Source organism: Myotis lucifugus, unplaced genomic scaffold (assembly GCF_000147115.1).
Source record: "Myotis lucifugus unplaced genomic scaffold, Myoluc2.0 scaffold_78, whole genome shotgun sequence".
Lineage (NCBI taxonomy): Eukaryota > Metazoa > Chordata > Mammalia > Chiroptera > Vespertilionidae > Myotis > Myotis lucifugus.
In genome coordinates, this window is record NW_005871126.1 from 2,991,143 (window position 1) to 3,005,870 (window position 14,728).

The following is a 14,728-nucleotide window of genomic DNA, read 5'->3' on the forward strand; positions in this document are numbered from 1 at the left end:
AGTCATTTTAGAGAGCGGGAGCTTATATACATTTTTCTCGCTTCGCTATCGACGTTTTCCCCGTGTGCCTAAAGTCATTCTGTTGGTAGCGTTGCTCTCTTATTTGGCGCTCTATCATTTCCCCCTACCTTGGCACCGTCGTCGTATGGTCCCCCCCTTGACGTAATTTTCGGGTGGAGCAAAACCAAACACTGGCAATGGGGGTCTGACAGTTTACCCTACCCCTTTCCGTCGGCCTTCTATCCTTTGAGGGGGGGGGGGGGGGGGGTAAGGGCAGAGGGTGGGGTGGGATCCGGGTGGAGGGGAGCTATGGGGGGAAAAAAGAGGAACAACTGTAATAATCTGAACAATAAAGATTTAATTTTAAAAAAAAGAACCAGGCAATAATGGTTAACAGAGCATGATAATATTCTTTATAACTAAAGCTAGTTCCCAATATTCTATTTTTGCCCCTAACATTTCCCCACTGCTATTTCTGTTATCTCATATCTATGAGATTAGTTTTACATGAAAAGTCTCATCCTAGTGGACGACATTTGCTTCTGCCTTGAAAGCAGTTCCCAGGGATGGAATACAGGGAATGCAGGATCTAAAAAGAGGAAGACATTGAATACAGCAGCAACAATTAGACCATAAAGAAATAAACAAGCCCTAGCCCGTTTTCTCAGTGGATAGAGCATCGGCCTGTGGACTGAAGGGTCATGGGTTCAACTCCGGTCAAGGGCACATGCCCAGGTTGTGGCTTGATCCCCAGTGGGGGGCGTGCAGGAGGCAGTCAATCAATGATTCGCTCTCATCATTGATGTTTCTATTTCTCTCTCCCTCTCCCTTCCTCTCTGAAAATAAAAATATTTTCTAAAAAGTAAACAAATAAACAGGAGAAAAATTAAAAATAATTCCTGCAAAAAAAAAAAAAAAAGAAGATGGGTAAATTCTAGCATGGCAAGATCATGACCTTTGTCCTTTCTCTATAGAAAGTATTTACTGGAAGACGGCATAAAAGGGGAAAATTGGTGATAAAAAAGTAAATTGAAAAATTTTTAAAAAGAAATTAAACTGGAGAAGGATAATATCACCTGGCATCTGGTTTTTTGACTCCTTTAAAAAGACTAATAAGATTACCAGAGAGGAATATAAACAGGAATGAACTTGTGAGAATGAAGGGAACGGAAAGGAGACAATAGCCGGCAAAGGACATCAACAATATTTTAGGAGATGGAAAGCAGATGGCCCAGTGATTTCTCAGTAGGAGAGTACAGAAATCTAAAACTCGAGTGCTTGCAGCAGGGAAAGCCAGCAAGAAAGGAAGGCAGTGTATGTTGCAGAATTCCTGAAAGACTCAGCAATGAGAGGTGAGTGCTAATGAGACTAAAAACAGGAAAACTGGTTAGAAGCGCTCTAAATCTTCCCCTCTCTGCAGACACAAGGAGTTGCCCTTACCCTTGCTGCCTGCTCTGTTAGAAGCTTGGAGATGAAATTTAGAGACTCTGGACCTGGGACATCAGCTGAAAACGGGAATTAAGAGAAATGTATTCTGAAGAGTAAGGTCTCAGTCCTCCCCCTCACTCTCCCCCTCCCCTGCCCGCCCACATCACTCTATTTTCACTTAGCTCTCAGAATGTTGTTGACTAGGCGTACACCTTTTCAGGACAGTGGAAGGTTCCTCTCTGGGGAAACTGACTAGTGTAAGAGAAAAGGCCTTCCTTCAGTGAAAGGGCGGAGTCCTGATGGATCACACTCTGATGAGGCCCAGCAGTAGGTAATCACTGCTTAAGCATAAAGAGCTTTCATTCAGCTGTTTAGTACCTCATTCTTAAATGTAAACGGACAGCTGTGGATCTGTAAATATTTCTAGGGAGCCTCTAACAGAGACCAAAACAAACCAACAGAAAAAGCACACACAACACAGACAATGCAGGAAGGAGAAGAATACCTCACAAATGCTATCGTTATGATTTTCACTAGAAAACATATTGCATTCACAAAGGCTAGGAAGCTATGAACATAAAACTTTTTGAAGATACGAAGGACCTTTCTGGTTTTATAAACGTGGTCATGGAAATTAAAAGGTCAATAGATAGATTTGTAAAACAATGTTTAGGAAATAATTCCCCCAAAGTACAAAAGGAAAAGAAAGAGGTGAAAAATGGGGAAAAAAGTTTAGTTAGTAGGAATTTTATAAAGGAGGGTGGAAGTTATTAAAGAAATAGTAGAAGGCTGTTTGCAGAACTAAAGGACTTGTCTCCTCATTGTAAGGGACCACCAACTGTCCAGCACAGTGAATGCAAAAAGACCTCTCCGAGGCGTGTCATTGTGAAATGTCAGAATCCTTAAGTTAAGATCTTAAAAACTTTCTAAGGTGAAAACTGATTATAATCAAATGATTAGATTTAAGAGTGAAGCCAGATTTGTCAACAGAAACACTGAAAGTTAGAAAACAATGGATAATGCCTTCAGAACCCTAGAAAAATTATTTCTAAACTAGAATTTTGTGCTCAGCCAAATATTTAAGACTCAAAATATGTACTGTGCTTGCACCCTTTCTTAAAAAAAAAGAAATAGAGTATATGCTACACCTGAATGAGGAAGTACCAAATAAGGACAAAAAGTCGATAGAGGAAACTAGGCAATACCATTCAGAAAAGGGGTGAAGGCAATTTCCATGATGACAGGTGTTTATCGAGGCTAGCAAGAAAGCAGCCCACCTTAGAGCAGTGGGTCAGAAGGATCTGGAAAAGAAATTGAACTGACTGATGTGCACTGAGAAAATTTTACAGTTCTTTGAAGAAGTAGAAGGGGAATTATTGAAAAGTACATGACAAATGAAACAAATGAAAAAAGACAGTAACTCTAGGAAGAGCAAATTTTAGAAAGGCTGCAGTGATAGCGAGTCATACAGTGATAGTACAGCTAGTAAATAATACTTAGAGACTTATCCTATATAATAAAAGGATAGTATGCAAATTGTCCCCTTGCCCAGGAGGTCATCTGGGAGTTCGACCAGGGGGCAGAGCTGGCTGGGGGAAGGGAGGGAGGCCCCGGCAGGCAGCAGGCAGCTGCTAGGGACCCCACCAGCGCACAAATTTCATGCACTGGGCCTCTAGTCCTATTATGAGAATAATTGCTTACTAAAAGTTTTTATGTAATTCTGTAGGGAGTGTGGAGTGCAGAAAAGTCTGTTCATGTCTGTTTGGGGTAGGATGAAAGTGACATCTTTATCTTTCATAGTAGTAAGTTGTAAGATAGTACAAAAAATTAGAAAATCAAAACAGCACTATTTAAATCTTAATCAGAAATAAGGAAACCATTGCCTTTTTGTTCCAGACAAGGGAGTCAGAATATAAAGGGAACTCTTGTTTATGTTGCCTTATAATAGTTTAAGCTCAGTACCTATTTTGCTTTCCTAAAAATAAAAAAGGGAAATCAAAGATTGTGTGAACGCCATTAGTATTTACTCTTTAATTCAGCAAATACTCATAAAAATTTATCTCAGTAAAATAATCATGGATGTGTTCACAAATCTAAGCATGAGAATGTTTACCCCAGAGTTGTTTGTAGCATCTCTAAATCATAAACACACTACATTCCCACTTCAAGGGTGCAAGCACTGAGCCTATCGTGTTTACTGCTGTTCTTCAGTTTCTAGAATTGTAAAAGAGACATACTACATATGTGATAAGTATTTGTTGAATGTTTACTAAGGAAATAATTGAATTAATGACTAAGAAAAATGCACACAAAACAACCTACTAATAGTGGTTATTTCTGTGTGGAAGGATTATTGTCGTATTTATTTTTTGTCTATTTTTCTAATTTGTATTTGTGAAAGTTTCTAAAATTAACGTTTTGAAGTTATAAATTTAAAACTATAGTACACTGATGTTTTAAAAACAACCATTAAAAAAGAAGAGAGCCCTAATCAGTTTGGCTCGGTGGATAGAGCTTTGGTCTGAGGACTGAAAGGTCCCAGGTTCGATTCTGGTCAAGGGCATGTACCTTGGTTGCAGCACATCCCCAGTAGGAGGTATGCAGGAGGCAGCTGATAGATGTTTCTCTCTCATCGATGTTTCTAACTCTCTATCCCTCTCCCTTCCTCTCTGTAAAAAAATAAATAAAATATATTAAAAAATAAATAAAATAAAAATAAAAATGAGGAGAGGGCTAGCAGTCCATGGAATTGAGCCCGAGATAGTTGTATAAATGTACTGTATTTACCTCTGAACTCCCCGACGACTCAGGCCAGAGGAATATTTAATGAATGGGTCACAATAATTTTCATTGTTTGATAAGGAGAAGTGTACATTTCTCTGTAATTATAAAACATTTTTCTGACACTAATTCAAGGAAAAACTTACCATGCAGATAAACAAGACTATGGATACTTAGTACACATTATCTTCAACTTCATTTTTATGGAAAACGGAATGCTATTCTTGATGTAGTTGTTTATTTTACTGAACCTTAAGAAAAGCATAATTTTATAATGTAACTTGGTGAAGGTATTTCTACAAGATGGTTAGTTAATTCAGAGACTTTCCAACTTTCATATAGGTTACAGTTTCAAAAGTTGTTTTTAAGTCTAAAATCACCCAAATAATTTTTAACCTTGCTTTCCCCAATACATTTCTATCAAATCGAGCATGAGTCTGTCCTTTGAAAGCATGCTATTCTGCTTTTTGTTCTGTAGCCAATTGGATACATTTCCCCCAAATCCTTAGATTTTGTCTGCATTGAGGCAGCTAAGCACTTCCCTTGATCTTAGACTTAGATGTTGGGAGGGATTCCTCCTCAGCAGGATCTCCATAAACATTCTCCCTGTCCCCTCTAATGGGCAGACTCAGAGTGACCTTAGGTAAGGAAGCACCCATAGCTCACTATACATTTTCATCAGCGGTACTTGTACCATCTCCTTTCAGTTTTTTCATGCCTGTCATTACCCTGAATTATCATTGGGTTAAGAGGCTTTTGACAACTATGCTTTTTCTTTAGCAATAAACTCGACATTTTTGTACTTCTCCCTGTCTTGTTAGTCTCTAAGCGCTGCATCCATCCTTGTAGGTTTATCTGGTTTCTAGTTTTTGGCCTCTTCGAATCTTTTATTGACAAACTAAAAAAATGACCCATTTAATCTGTAGTTTTCCTTCTCTTTTGCTTATTGTTTCTTTATTCTCTCTTTGTCAAATGACTCATTCCATCTACCCTTGTAATATCCTTTATTTTCTCATGCTTTTAGTTTTCAAAATTCATCTCTACTTTTGTTTCCAAGTCTTCGCTTCTCTGTAACTGTTGCTGTCAACTCTCTCAATAACTCCACACTTTTCTATCATGATGGGGGTCAATGATGTTGATAAGACAAGTCAAAGCTAAGTCCAAACGTAGCTAACATAGCAACAAGGTGGGGGATGCTGCCTGGCTGTTTTCACATGTTGGTGGTAAGCTGAATTGACACATTTGACTTGAAGAACAGCTCTGTTCTCATCCATGAAATGCAAATTGTTGACTTGCTCATGGTTTGACTTGATATAAAGAAAGAATGTAAAGAATCTAACTGCTAGGAGAAAATCAGCTAACACATCCCTTTGTCTCTCCCAAATACCCAATCTTTTAACCACACATTTAATGGAAACTAGATTATAGTCCATTAAGGGTTGTTGACAACCTGAAATGCTGATATTCTGTGCTGAGTAAAGAGAGAACCATATGTTTTAGACAAGCAGGTGGCACAGTTACTATTCTGTTAAGAAAATTGAGAATTTCTGGCTTGTGTTGTTACGCAGAATCCCATCCTGTGGAAATGGGTCATAACGCAGAGCCAAAATTTTTCTCAGAAAATAATTTTGAATCTGTTCAAATACTGGAGCAGTTACAGAAATACCAAAAGTCTGTACCGTAAATCAGGAAAGAGGCAATTGTGGTCTGGAAAAAATTTGGGACAAATGCCCCAGTCTTGCATCTATCTAGTAGGGAGTGGAGCTGAGCCGAATCCAAGGAGCTTGACTCCTGGACTTCACCTTCTAAACTTGACCACTCCCCTGCTCATCTCATGTTCACTGGCTCGGTTCCCTAGTTTAGGGAAATCTGTGTAAATTTGGAAAACTCATAAAGCAGTTTCTATAACCATGTCTCCTCCTTTTTATTTGCTCTGCCTTCCACTAACTTCTGCTCATCCTTCACAGAAATAACCTCAGACCTGGGTGTCCTTAGAACAAGAAAGATGTTCCTGAGTAGGGTTCTTAGTTTTGATGCATAATGTATTGGCCCCCTGCTGCTACTCAGGAGCACCGCTGATTATGATGACATAAAGAAATCCCACTGCATCCCACCCTGCTGTGTAAACTTGTGCGTTGGAGAAACAGCTCACTGGTAAATCAATGTAATTTGTAATTTGGAGTATCTGTCACTTGGGCACAAGTTTAAAACTTAGTGGAGTATGGGGGTTTACTCATCAGTATGGACTGATGCTTCTGATCTGGACCTCATGTTCTCACAGACGACTGGGTGCCCAACTATTTCTCTCAGTGGATGCACCTGCCCCGTCCCCTGCTCCTACCTGAGCCTCCCAAAGTGAATTTGCTGCATTCCCTCAAACCTGCATGTTAGTTTCAGGCCACTAAAAACATACTATTCAAATTTGGTATATATCCATTTAGCTGTTCTAGTGTGATCCTGTGAATAGACCAAGAGAGAGATAATTTTATTCTTAAAGATTAAACATATATAACTGAACATTTTTCATTGTCTTTCAAATTCTCCCATTCTCCAAAAGAGAAAAAAAATCCAAAAAGAGTTTCCTCATACCTACATATGATGCTAAATGATGATGAAGGGAGTCGAAATTAGAGAGCCTAATAGAGTAAAAATGCTCTGATGAGGGAGAGATGTGATGGAGAGAGGGAAGGCTTGGGGGTGGTTAGAGAAAATGATAGAATTGTCTCAAATAATAGAATTGTGGCAGAGACAGATGTTCACTGGGAGATTTTATGAAGTTTCTGCCATACAGAAACTTCAACTTCAGTAAAATCCAAATGACTTTCTATGGTTTTGGAGCTGGATTTATTCCTGAGGGTCTGTGGATGCTGCCACAAGAAGGTTGGTGATGAGTACGGATTTTATTCCTTTCCTTGGAATAAAACCAGCCCTACATGATCCAGTGACACATCACCCCACACACTCTTTACTCCAGTTGCCTGGTTTCCTGAAAGTTCTTTCGACATTGGCTCTTGTCGAAATGCAATCTCTGAATGCTCTTCTCCCAGATACCCATGTGGCTTACTTCCTCACCTCCTTCTGGTCTCTCCTAAATGTCTCTTACCCAGTGAGGACTGACTTAGCCCCTGTTGAAAACTGTACCCTCACTTCCTAACCCACATCCTTTATTTATCTTGTTTATCTGGCTTCTCCATTAGGATTTAAAAGAGCAAGGTATTCCCTGCCCATCCCCTTCTCACCCTAGTGCCTAGTACAGCCCTGGACATATAGAAAGTGCACAATAGCCCTAGTTGGTTTGGCTCAGATAGAACATCAAGTCAGCCTGTGGACTGAAGGGTCCTGGGTTCGATTCCAGTCAAGGGCACATGCCTGGGTTGTAGGCATGCAGGAGACAGCCAATCAATGATTCTCTCTCATCATTGATGTTTCTTTCTCTCCCTCTTCCTTCCTCTCTGATATCAATAAAAATATATTAAAAAAAGAAAGTGTGCAGTAAATATTGGTTGAGTGAATAAAATAGTGAGTGGTAACTAAAACAGCACTTGCGGTAATTAAAACAGCAAACAGGTGATTCTCAAGGATAATATTAGAATTTTTCTAGCTACACAGACAAGTGAGCATAAGCAGGAAGACTAAAGATAGATGTTCATTGAACTATTTCCTGGAAATATTTATGTTCTTTAATTAAAATAAGCATGTATGCTTGTGAAGTACATTACAAAACAAATATGTACTCTAAGGGAAAACAAGATCATCCTTGAAATATTTGTGTTCTAAAGATTTCTCCTTTCAATCTGCTCGGCCTCTTTGGAGAAATGCAGACTACACCTGGCACTGATGTACCTTTCTTTGGAACAGTTTTCCTTTATTACGCAGTCACTTCAAATGTGATAAATAAAATGCTGCCAAATAAAAGGATTACCTGCTATCTTGAGTAGTACATAAGAGCTACTTTTCTCTGTATTTTTTAGTCCTGGCAAGTTATCCAGAAGATTAATCTTCGAAAAGACTTTTTATCTGTAGAAAACATTATTTTGACCAATAATCGAATGACAGTACTTTTTTCACCATTCAAGAGAATTTTGTGGAAAATTAGATGAAATCAAGTAAGTCAGTCAAAGAAGGACAAATACCATATGATTTTACTTACATGTGGAATCTAAAGGATGAAATAAACAAACAAACCAGAAACAGACTCATGGATACAGAAATCAAACTGATGGTTGCCAGAGGGTAGGGGGATGGGGGACTGGGTGAAAAAGGTGAAGGAATTAAGAAGTACAAATTATGCCCTGACCAGTTTGGCTCAGCGGATAGAGCATCGGCCTGTGGACTGAAAGGTCCCAGGTTCGATTCCGGTTAAGGGCATGTACCTTGGTTGCGGGCATATCCCCAGTAGGAGGTATGCAGGAGGCAGCTGATCGGTGTTTACCTCTCATCGATGTTTCTAACTCTCTATCCCTCTCCCTTCCTCTCTGTAAAAAAATCAATAAAATATATATTTTTTTAAAAAAGAAGTACAAATTACAGTTACAAAATAGTCACAGAGATGTAAAGTACAGTGTAGGGAATATAGTCAATAATATTGTAATAACTATATGGTGCCAGGTGGGTACTTGGAATATTGGGGAAACACGTTGTAAAGTGTATGATTGTCTAACCACTATGCTGCACACCTGAAATTAATACAAAATAATATTGAATGTAAACTTTAATTGAAAAATAAAATAAAAATAAATTAGATGAATATAAAACTCTACCCTATTTCAAGTGTGTATTTTGAATCTCTTAGATCAGTGATGTAAACCATTTGTTCCCACTGCCTTGCCACGGGCAAGCCCTACTGCTTGTTGGCTTCAGGGTGAAAGTTCTTGCTTTAAATCCTGGGCCTTCAGTCATCAGTGACTCCTGGTTTTTAAACTTCTTTCAAAACTGATCATTTAAGACAAAGATTTCTTTAAGTCAGGGTAAAATAACTTTATGATGGCCCAAACTTTACCTTCCACCATCTCTTGTCCTAAATCTGCCATTTAGAATATGAAACTGCTCTGATTTCTTTGTAGGCCACCACGTTCTTCACTTAAAGAAAAGCCCCCTCTTATTGGATGCCAACTGTTTAGCTTCTGCTCTTAAAAGAGTGAATATATAATCTATCATCCAAATAGGGACATATTTGGGAATGGAAGAGGGTAACTATTAAAAAATTATGTCTAATAAAATAATAATAACTTAGAATTCTGTGAGGCAAGCAGAGTTATATGCTTCCTAACTACTAAAGAGAAGGAAATGAATGCTTATGAAGACCATGTAATGTACTTAGGCGCTTTATATATATTATTATCTCAATTTAAAAACCATCTCTGATGTGGAATGTGGGAACATTTTCAGCAATAAATCTGAAGCTCTGTGACATTAACTCAGGGAGTTAACATATAATAGTCTAAAAGGAATTTTAGGAACTTGACTCACGACAGTTTACAATAAGGGCTATTGATTTGGCTGTTTGGAGGAAGTGCATTAGATACACATTTGGCCAAAAGCCAAAGGTTAAAATCAATACTTGACTGAAATGATATATTAATGGAATAGAAAGAAGTTTTTGGAGACAAGATTAAATATGAAACCTTATCAAACATTGTAAAGTCAGATTTTGAAAGTTTGACACTTTGGTGAAGGGAACAATTTATCAGCACCCTCAGCTGGTGGACTGCTCCTGTGGTCCCCGTGTTGCAGGTCTGCAATCCTAGTGGATGCTCGCTTTAGTCAGGCTAATGTTTAATGCACTGTATATGGAACTTGGGATTCACCAGTCATCAAATCCAAAAAATCCTGGGTCTGCCTCTAGTGGAAATGTTTACTAGTCTACAGCAATTATTTTGACAATCTTTTGGGGTTTTTTGGTCTCCATAGGCTAGAACTATAAGGAATTGACTTCTTCAATTTGAATTTTGAATAGTGAGAACAAAATGTGCATTGAGATCCTCTTGTTTCTCTAATGTTTTCTTTATTTCCTACTTGTTATTTATTCATTCAAACAACATTTATTAAATTTCTGTTCAGTGTATCAGCCACCATTTCAGGAGTTGGGGATCCAGTGGTGAGCAGAAGACAAAAGTCCCTCTCCTCGTGGAGTTTATATTCTGGGACTTGGGGAGACAGATAATAAGCAAAACTATAAATTAAACATAAAACATATAAACAGTGTTCAGTGCTGTAGAGAAGAACAAAGCAGGTAAGAGGGCTATGAGGAGTCTCTGTTAAGACTGGGACATGATGGTTTCTCATGATTTTTTTAAGAGCTTTTGTTTCCTCATGAATTCTTTAGGGGCAAATGTGACATTTAGCTATTAATTCCTCATAACAAGATATGAAGAGTTCCCAACTAGGACATTTCCCTCACTGAACATCTCATTGTCTTAATGGAATTAAATAACTGAAAATTAAATATAGTTTTTAAAGGTTATTTTCTTTAATATGTTGAAAGCTAGTACATCAAATAATTCTATAACTATTATTCTGCCTTGTATTATTTTTTAAAATGTTATAAACATAATTGGCAGAAAAATACAGTATCTTTCCTAAGGTTATCTATCTTCCATTCTCTCTCTCCCTCTCTCCTGAACTGAATTTACTTTATTTAGCGAATACTTATAATGTACCACTTATGTATAATAGGACATAGAGCCAAGTATAGTTCTAAGAACTTTACTCTTAGTCGCTTCACAATCCTATGAAGTAAGTTAACCATCTCAAGGAGGAGGGCTTGAGAGAGGTTAAGGAGCCTGCTCCAGTGTACATACTAATAAATGAAACAGCCGGGTTTCAAACCCAGGCAGTGTGGCTCCAGGGTCCATGCTCTTAATCGGGATGCTACATTACCCAATATTTTTCCTTGGCTAGGCACATGGGTCAGAATCTACTACTAGTTGACTCTCACTTAGCAAGGTTCATCAACTTGGCCTTCCTTTCAACAGATGTTTACAGCTTTGGGTAGTATTGCCTTTTTAACAATATTAATTTTTCTGATCTGTGAACCTGGGATACTTTCCCATTTATTTGTGTCTTCTTTGATATTTTTTCATTAGTGTCTTGTACCTTTTAGAGTAAAGATCTTTTACCTCCTTAGTTAAATTTATTTCTAAGTATTTAATTGTTTTTGATGCTATTGTAAATGTGATCCATTTTTCTCCCTGGAAAATTTGTTGTTAATGTAGAGAAACACTACTGATTTTTGTACATTAATTTTGTAATCCGCAGCTTTACTGAATTCACTGATTAGACCTAATGGTTTTTTGGTTGAGTCTTTAGGATGTTATTGATGTAAAAATCATGCCATCCGCAAATAGAGACAATTTTACTTCTTTCTTTCTAATTCTGATACATTTTATTTCTTTTTCTTCCCTGATTGCTTTGGCTAAGACTTCTAGGACTATGTTGAGGAAGAGTGATAAGAATGGGAGCTCTTGTTCCTGATTTTAGAGGAAGGGCTTTCAACCTTTCACCATTGAGTATTATGTTAGCTGTGGACTTGTCATACGTGGCCTTTATTGTGTTGAGATATGTTCCTTTTATGCCTGATTTTTAAAGAGTTTTTATCTTGAATGGATATTGAATGTTGTTGAATGCTTTTTCTGTGTCTGTGGAGATGATTGTATAGTCTTTTCTTTCATTCTAATCAATATGTATCACATTGATTGATTTGCATATGTTGAACCATCCCTGCATCCTAGGGAAAAATCCTACTTGATCATGGTGTCTGATCCTTTTAATGTACTGCTGAATTTGGTTTGATAGTATTTTATTGAGAATTTTTGCAACTGTATTCATTAAGGAGGTGGGCCTGTACTTTTCTTTTTTAATAGTAGTATCTTGTTTTGGCATCAGGATAATTCTGGCCTCATTTTATGAGCCTCATTTTGTGAGTTTGGGAGTGTTTCCTCCTCTTGGATTTTTTGGGAAGAGTTTGAGAAGGATTGGTATTTATTCATATTTAAATATTTGGTAAATTCAACAGTGAAGCCATCTGTTCCTGGGTTTTTCTTTGGGAGGTTTTTTGTTACTTATTTAATCTCCTTAGTAGTAATTGATCTATTTTGATTTTCTGTTTCTTATTGATTCAGTCTTAGTAAATTGTATGTTTCTAAGAAATTTTCTATTTCTTCTAGATTGTCCAGTTTGTTGGCATATAGTTGTTCATAGTAGCCTTTTGTGATCCTCTGAATTTCTGTGATATCAGTTGTAATGTTTCATTTTTCATTTATACTTTGTTGTGGGTTTTTTCACCCCTTGGTTACTCTAGCTAAAGGTTTTTCAATTTTGTTTATCTTTTTAAATAACCACACCTTAGTTTGGTTGATATTTTCTGTAGTATTTCTATTCTCTATTATATTTATTTCTGCTCTAATTTTATTATTTCCTTTCTCCTGCCAACTTTGTTCTTCTTGTTCTAGTAGTTTATGGTGTAGAGTTAGGTTGTTTATTTGAGATCTTTCTTGTGTCTTTTTTTTTTTTTAATATATTTTATTGATTTTTTACAGAGAAGAAGGAAGAGGGACAGAGAGTTAGAAACATCGATGAGAGAGATCGATCAGCTGCCTCCTGCACACCCCCTACTGGGGATGTGCCTGCAACCAAGGTACATGCCCTTGACCGGAATCGAACCTGGGACCCTTGAGTCCGAAGGCCGATGCTCTATCCACTGAGCCAAACCGGTTCGGCCTTTCTTGTGTCTTAATGTCGGCATTTATTGCTATGAACTTGCCTTTTAGGACTGCTTTTGCTTCATCCCACAAGTTCCGGTATGTTGTGTTTCCATTTTGGTTTGTATCAATAAACTTTTATTTCCCCTTTAATTTCTTCTTTGATCCATTGATTGTACAAGAGAGTGTTGTTTAATTTCCATGAGTTTATGAATTTTTCTAGTTTTCCTCTTATTATTGATTTCTAGTTTCATGCCATTGTTGTCAGAGAAGATACTTAGTATATTTCAGTCTTCTTGAATTTGCTAAGACTTGTTTTGTGGCCTAACACTGAATAAGTTTATTCATCTCTACAATGAGGTTGAGGTTATATAATAACAACAACATGTATTGAACCTTTACTCTGTTTTCCACATGTACATTCTCAGAAACAGTCTCTGACGCCCGTTCTGAAGCCCAGTAACATTCCCCAGTTAAGGAGTTAGTAAATGGCAGAGCCAGGATTTGAACCCAGCGCTCTACATTACTGTCTCCTTTCAACTCTAAGCTTCTGTACCATGGGTAGTAAAATGTCTGAGTGCGCATGTCTGTGTGGGGTTGCCATTCAGAAGTGGTTTATGTCAGCAGGTCCTTTTAGAGGTGTCCCTGGAGAATTAAACTCTTTTACTCAGGAAAGCTCAGTGAGTAAATGGAATGAGTTTCTGACAAAACTTTTGATTAGAGGAGGATATAAAGACTGGTCTATAGAACAGTATCAGGGCTTACATCAGAGGGACAGGTAGAGGAGCAGCCTGCACAAAGGGTGAGGTGACTCAGGAGACCCTGGTGTTCCAGACACTAAGGGAGTGAGGAGACCTTTGCAAAGGTCAGGGTGCTCAATTGTGTTGAACACTACTGAGAGTTCAGACAAAATTCGGGCTGACAAGCCCAGGAGATTTATCAGTTAGAAGGCAGGCTGCCTCCCTAGTATCTGAAATCACATCAGTCATCTCATTTTGTTTCTATTTAAAAAGGTTTCCCAGGAGTTGTTCTTTAATCTTGTCCACAAATGGGGAATGCACCCTCTTTTGGACCCCTGTGTGCATTCCCTGCTCCACGTGGCTCATGTAAAGTCCCTTGTCACTGAACTTATCTACCTGATTGTTAAACCATCATAGAGATGCATTTCTGCTGCAGCTGAATAGCTCTACAGTCTCCACAGTTAGCCACCTTCTGGAACTGGATGTTTAAATCAATCAATAACTCTGCAGTTACCATGATGCTTTTTGCCTTTGGACATATTTCACCTGCATCTGAGAGCTGATGTATTTTTCTTAAACTTATTTTTATTGTGAAAAGTTCCAGTCATGCATTCTGGTGGCTGGAAGAGTGAATTAATAGTAGTCTAATCACCCTGGAGACACAGATGCTTTTGTGAGTTGGCACTGAGGTAAGACTGCACATCTCTGTGGGGATGACAAGTGAATGAGTCTGCTGCTCACTTAACCTGGTGTTCTTTTCTCTCTCTATTTTTTCTCCTAGGAAACAGATGGAAGACTGCTGTGACCCCGCCCATCTCTTTGCTATGACTAAAACGAATTCCCCCATGGGGACGAGCATGTGGTATGATGGAGAGTTTTTATACTCATTCACCATTGACAATTCAACTTATTCTCTCTTCCCCCAGGTTAGTATAGAGTTTATTGCCTTTCAATATAGTCTTTTACATGTCTTGATTTTACAGGAAAGGTATAATTGAATTTGCCTAACGAATCAGGTATACTTTTCATCTTCTTTTCTTAACTTTAATTTTTATAGTTATTATTTTTGTGTGTGGGAAG

At 37.9% G+C, this 14,728-nt stretch overlaps 1 protein-coding gene across 2 annotated transcripts in view; it reads left to right on the forward strand.

The window, feature by feature from the left end:
• The window catches only part of ST8SIA1 (ST8 alpha-N-acetyl-neuraminide alpha-2,8-sialyltransferase 1), a 133,582-nt gene that overhangs the window by 37,891 nt on the left and 80,963 nt on the right, over positions 1-14,728 (forward strand). For both annotated transcript variants that reach the window (XM_006090657.3, XM_023755537.1), the window contains exon 2: positions 14,430-14,574. In XM_006090657.3, coding sequence (XP_006090719.1) covers positions 14,430-14,574 — 145 coding nt within the window. The remainder of the gene's footprint in view (positions 1-14,429; positions 14,575-14,728) is intronic.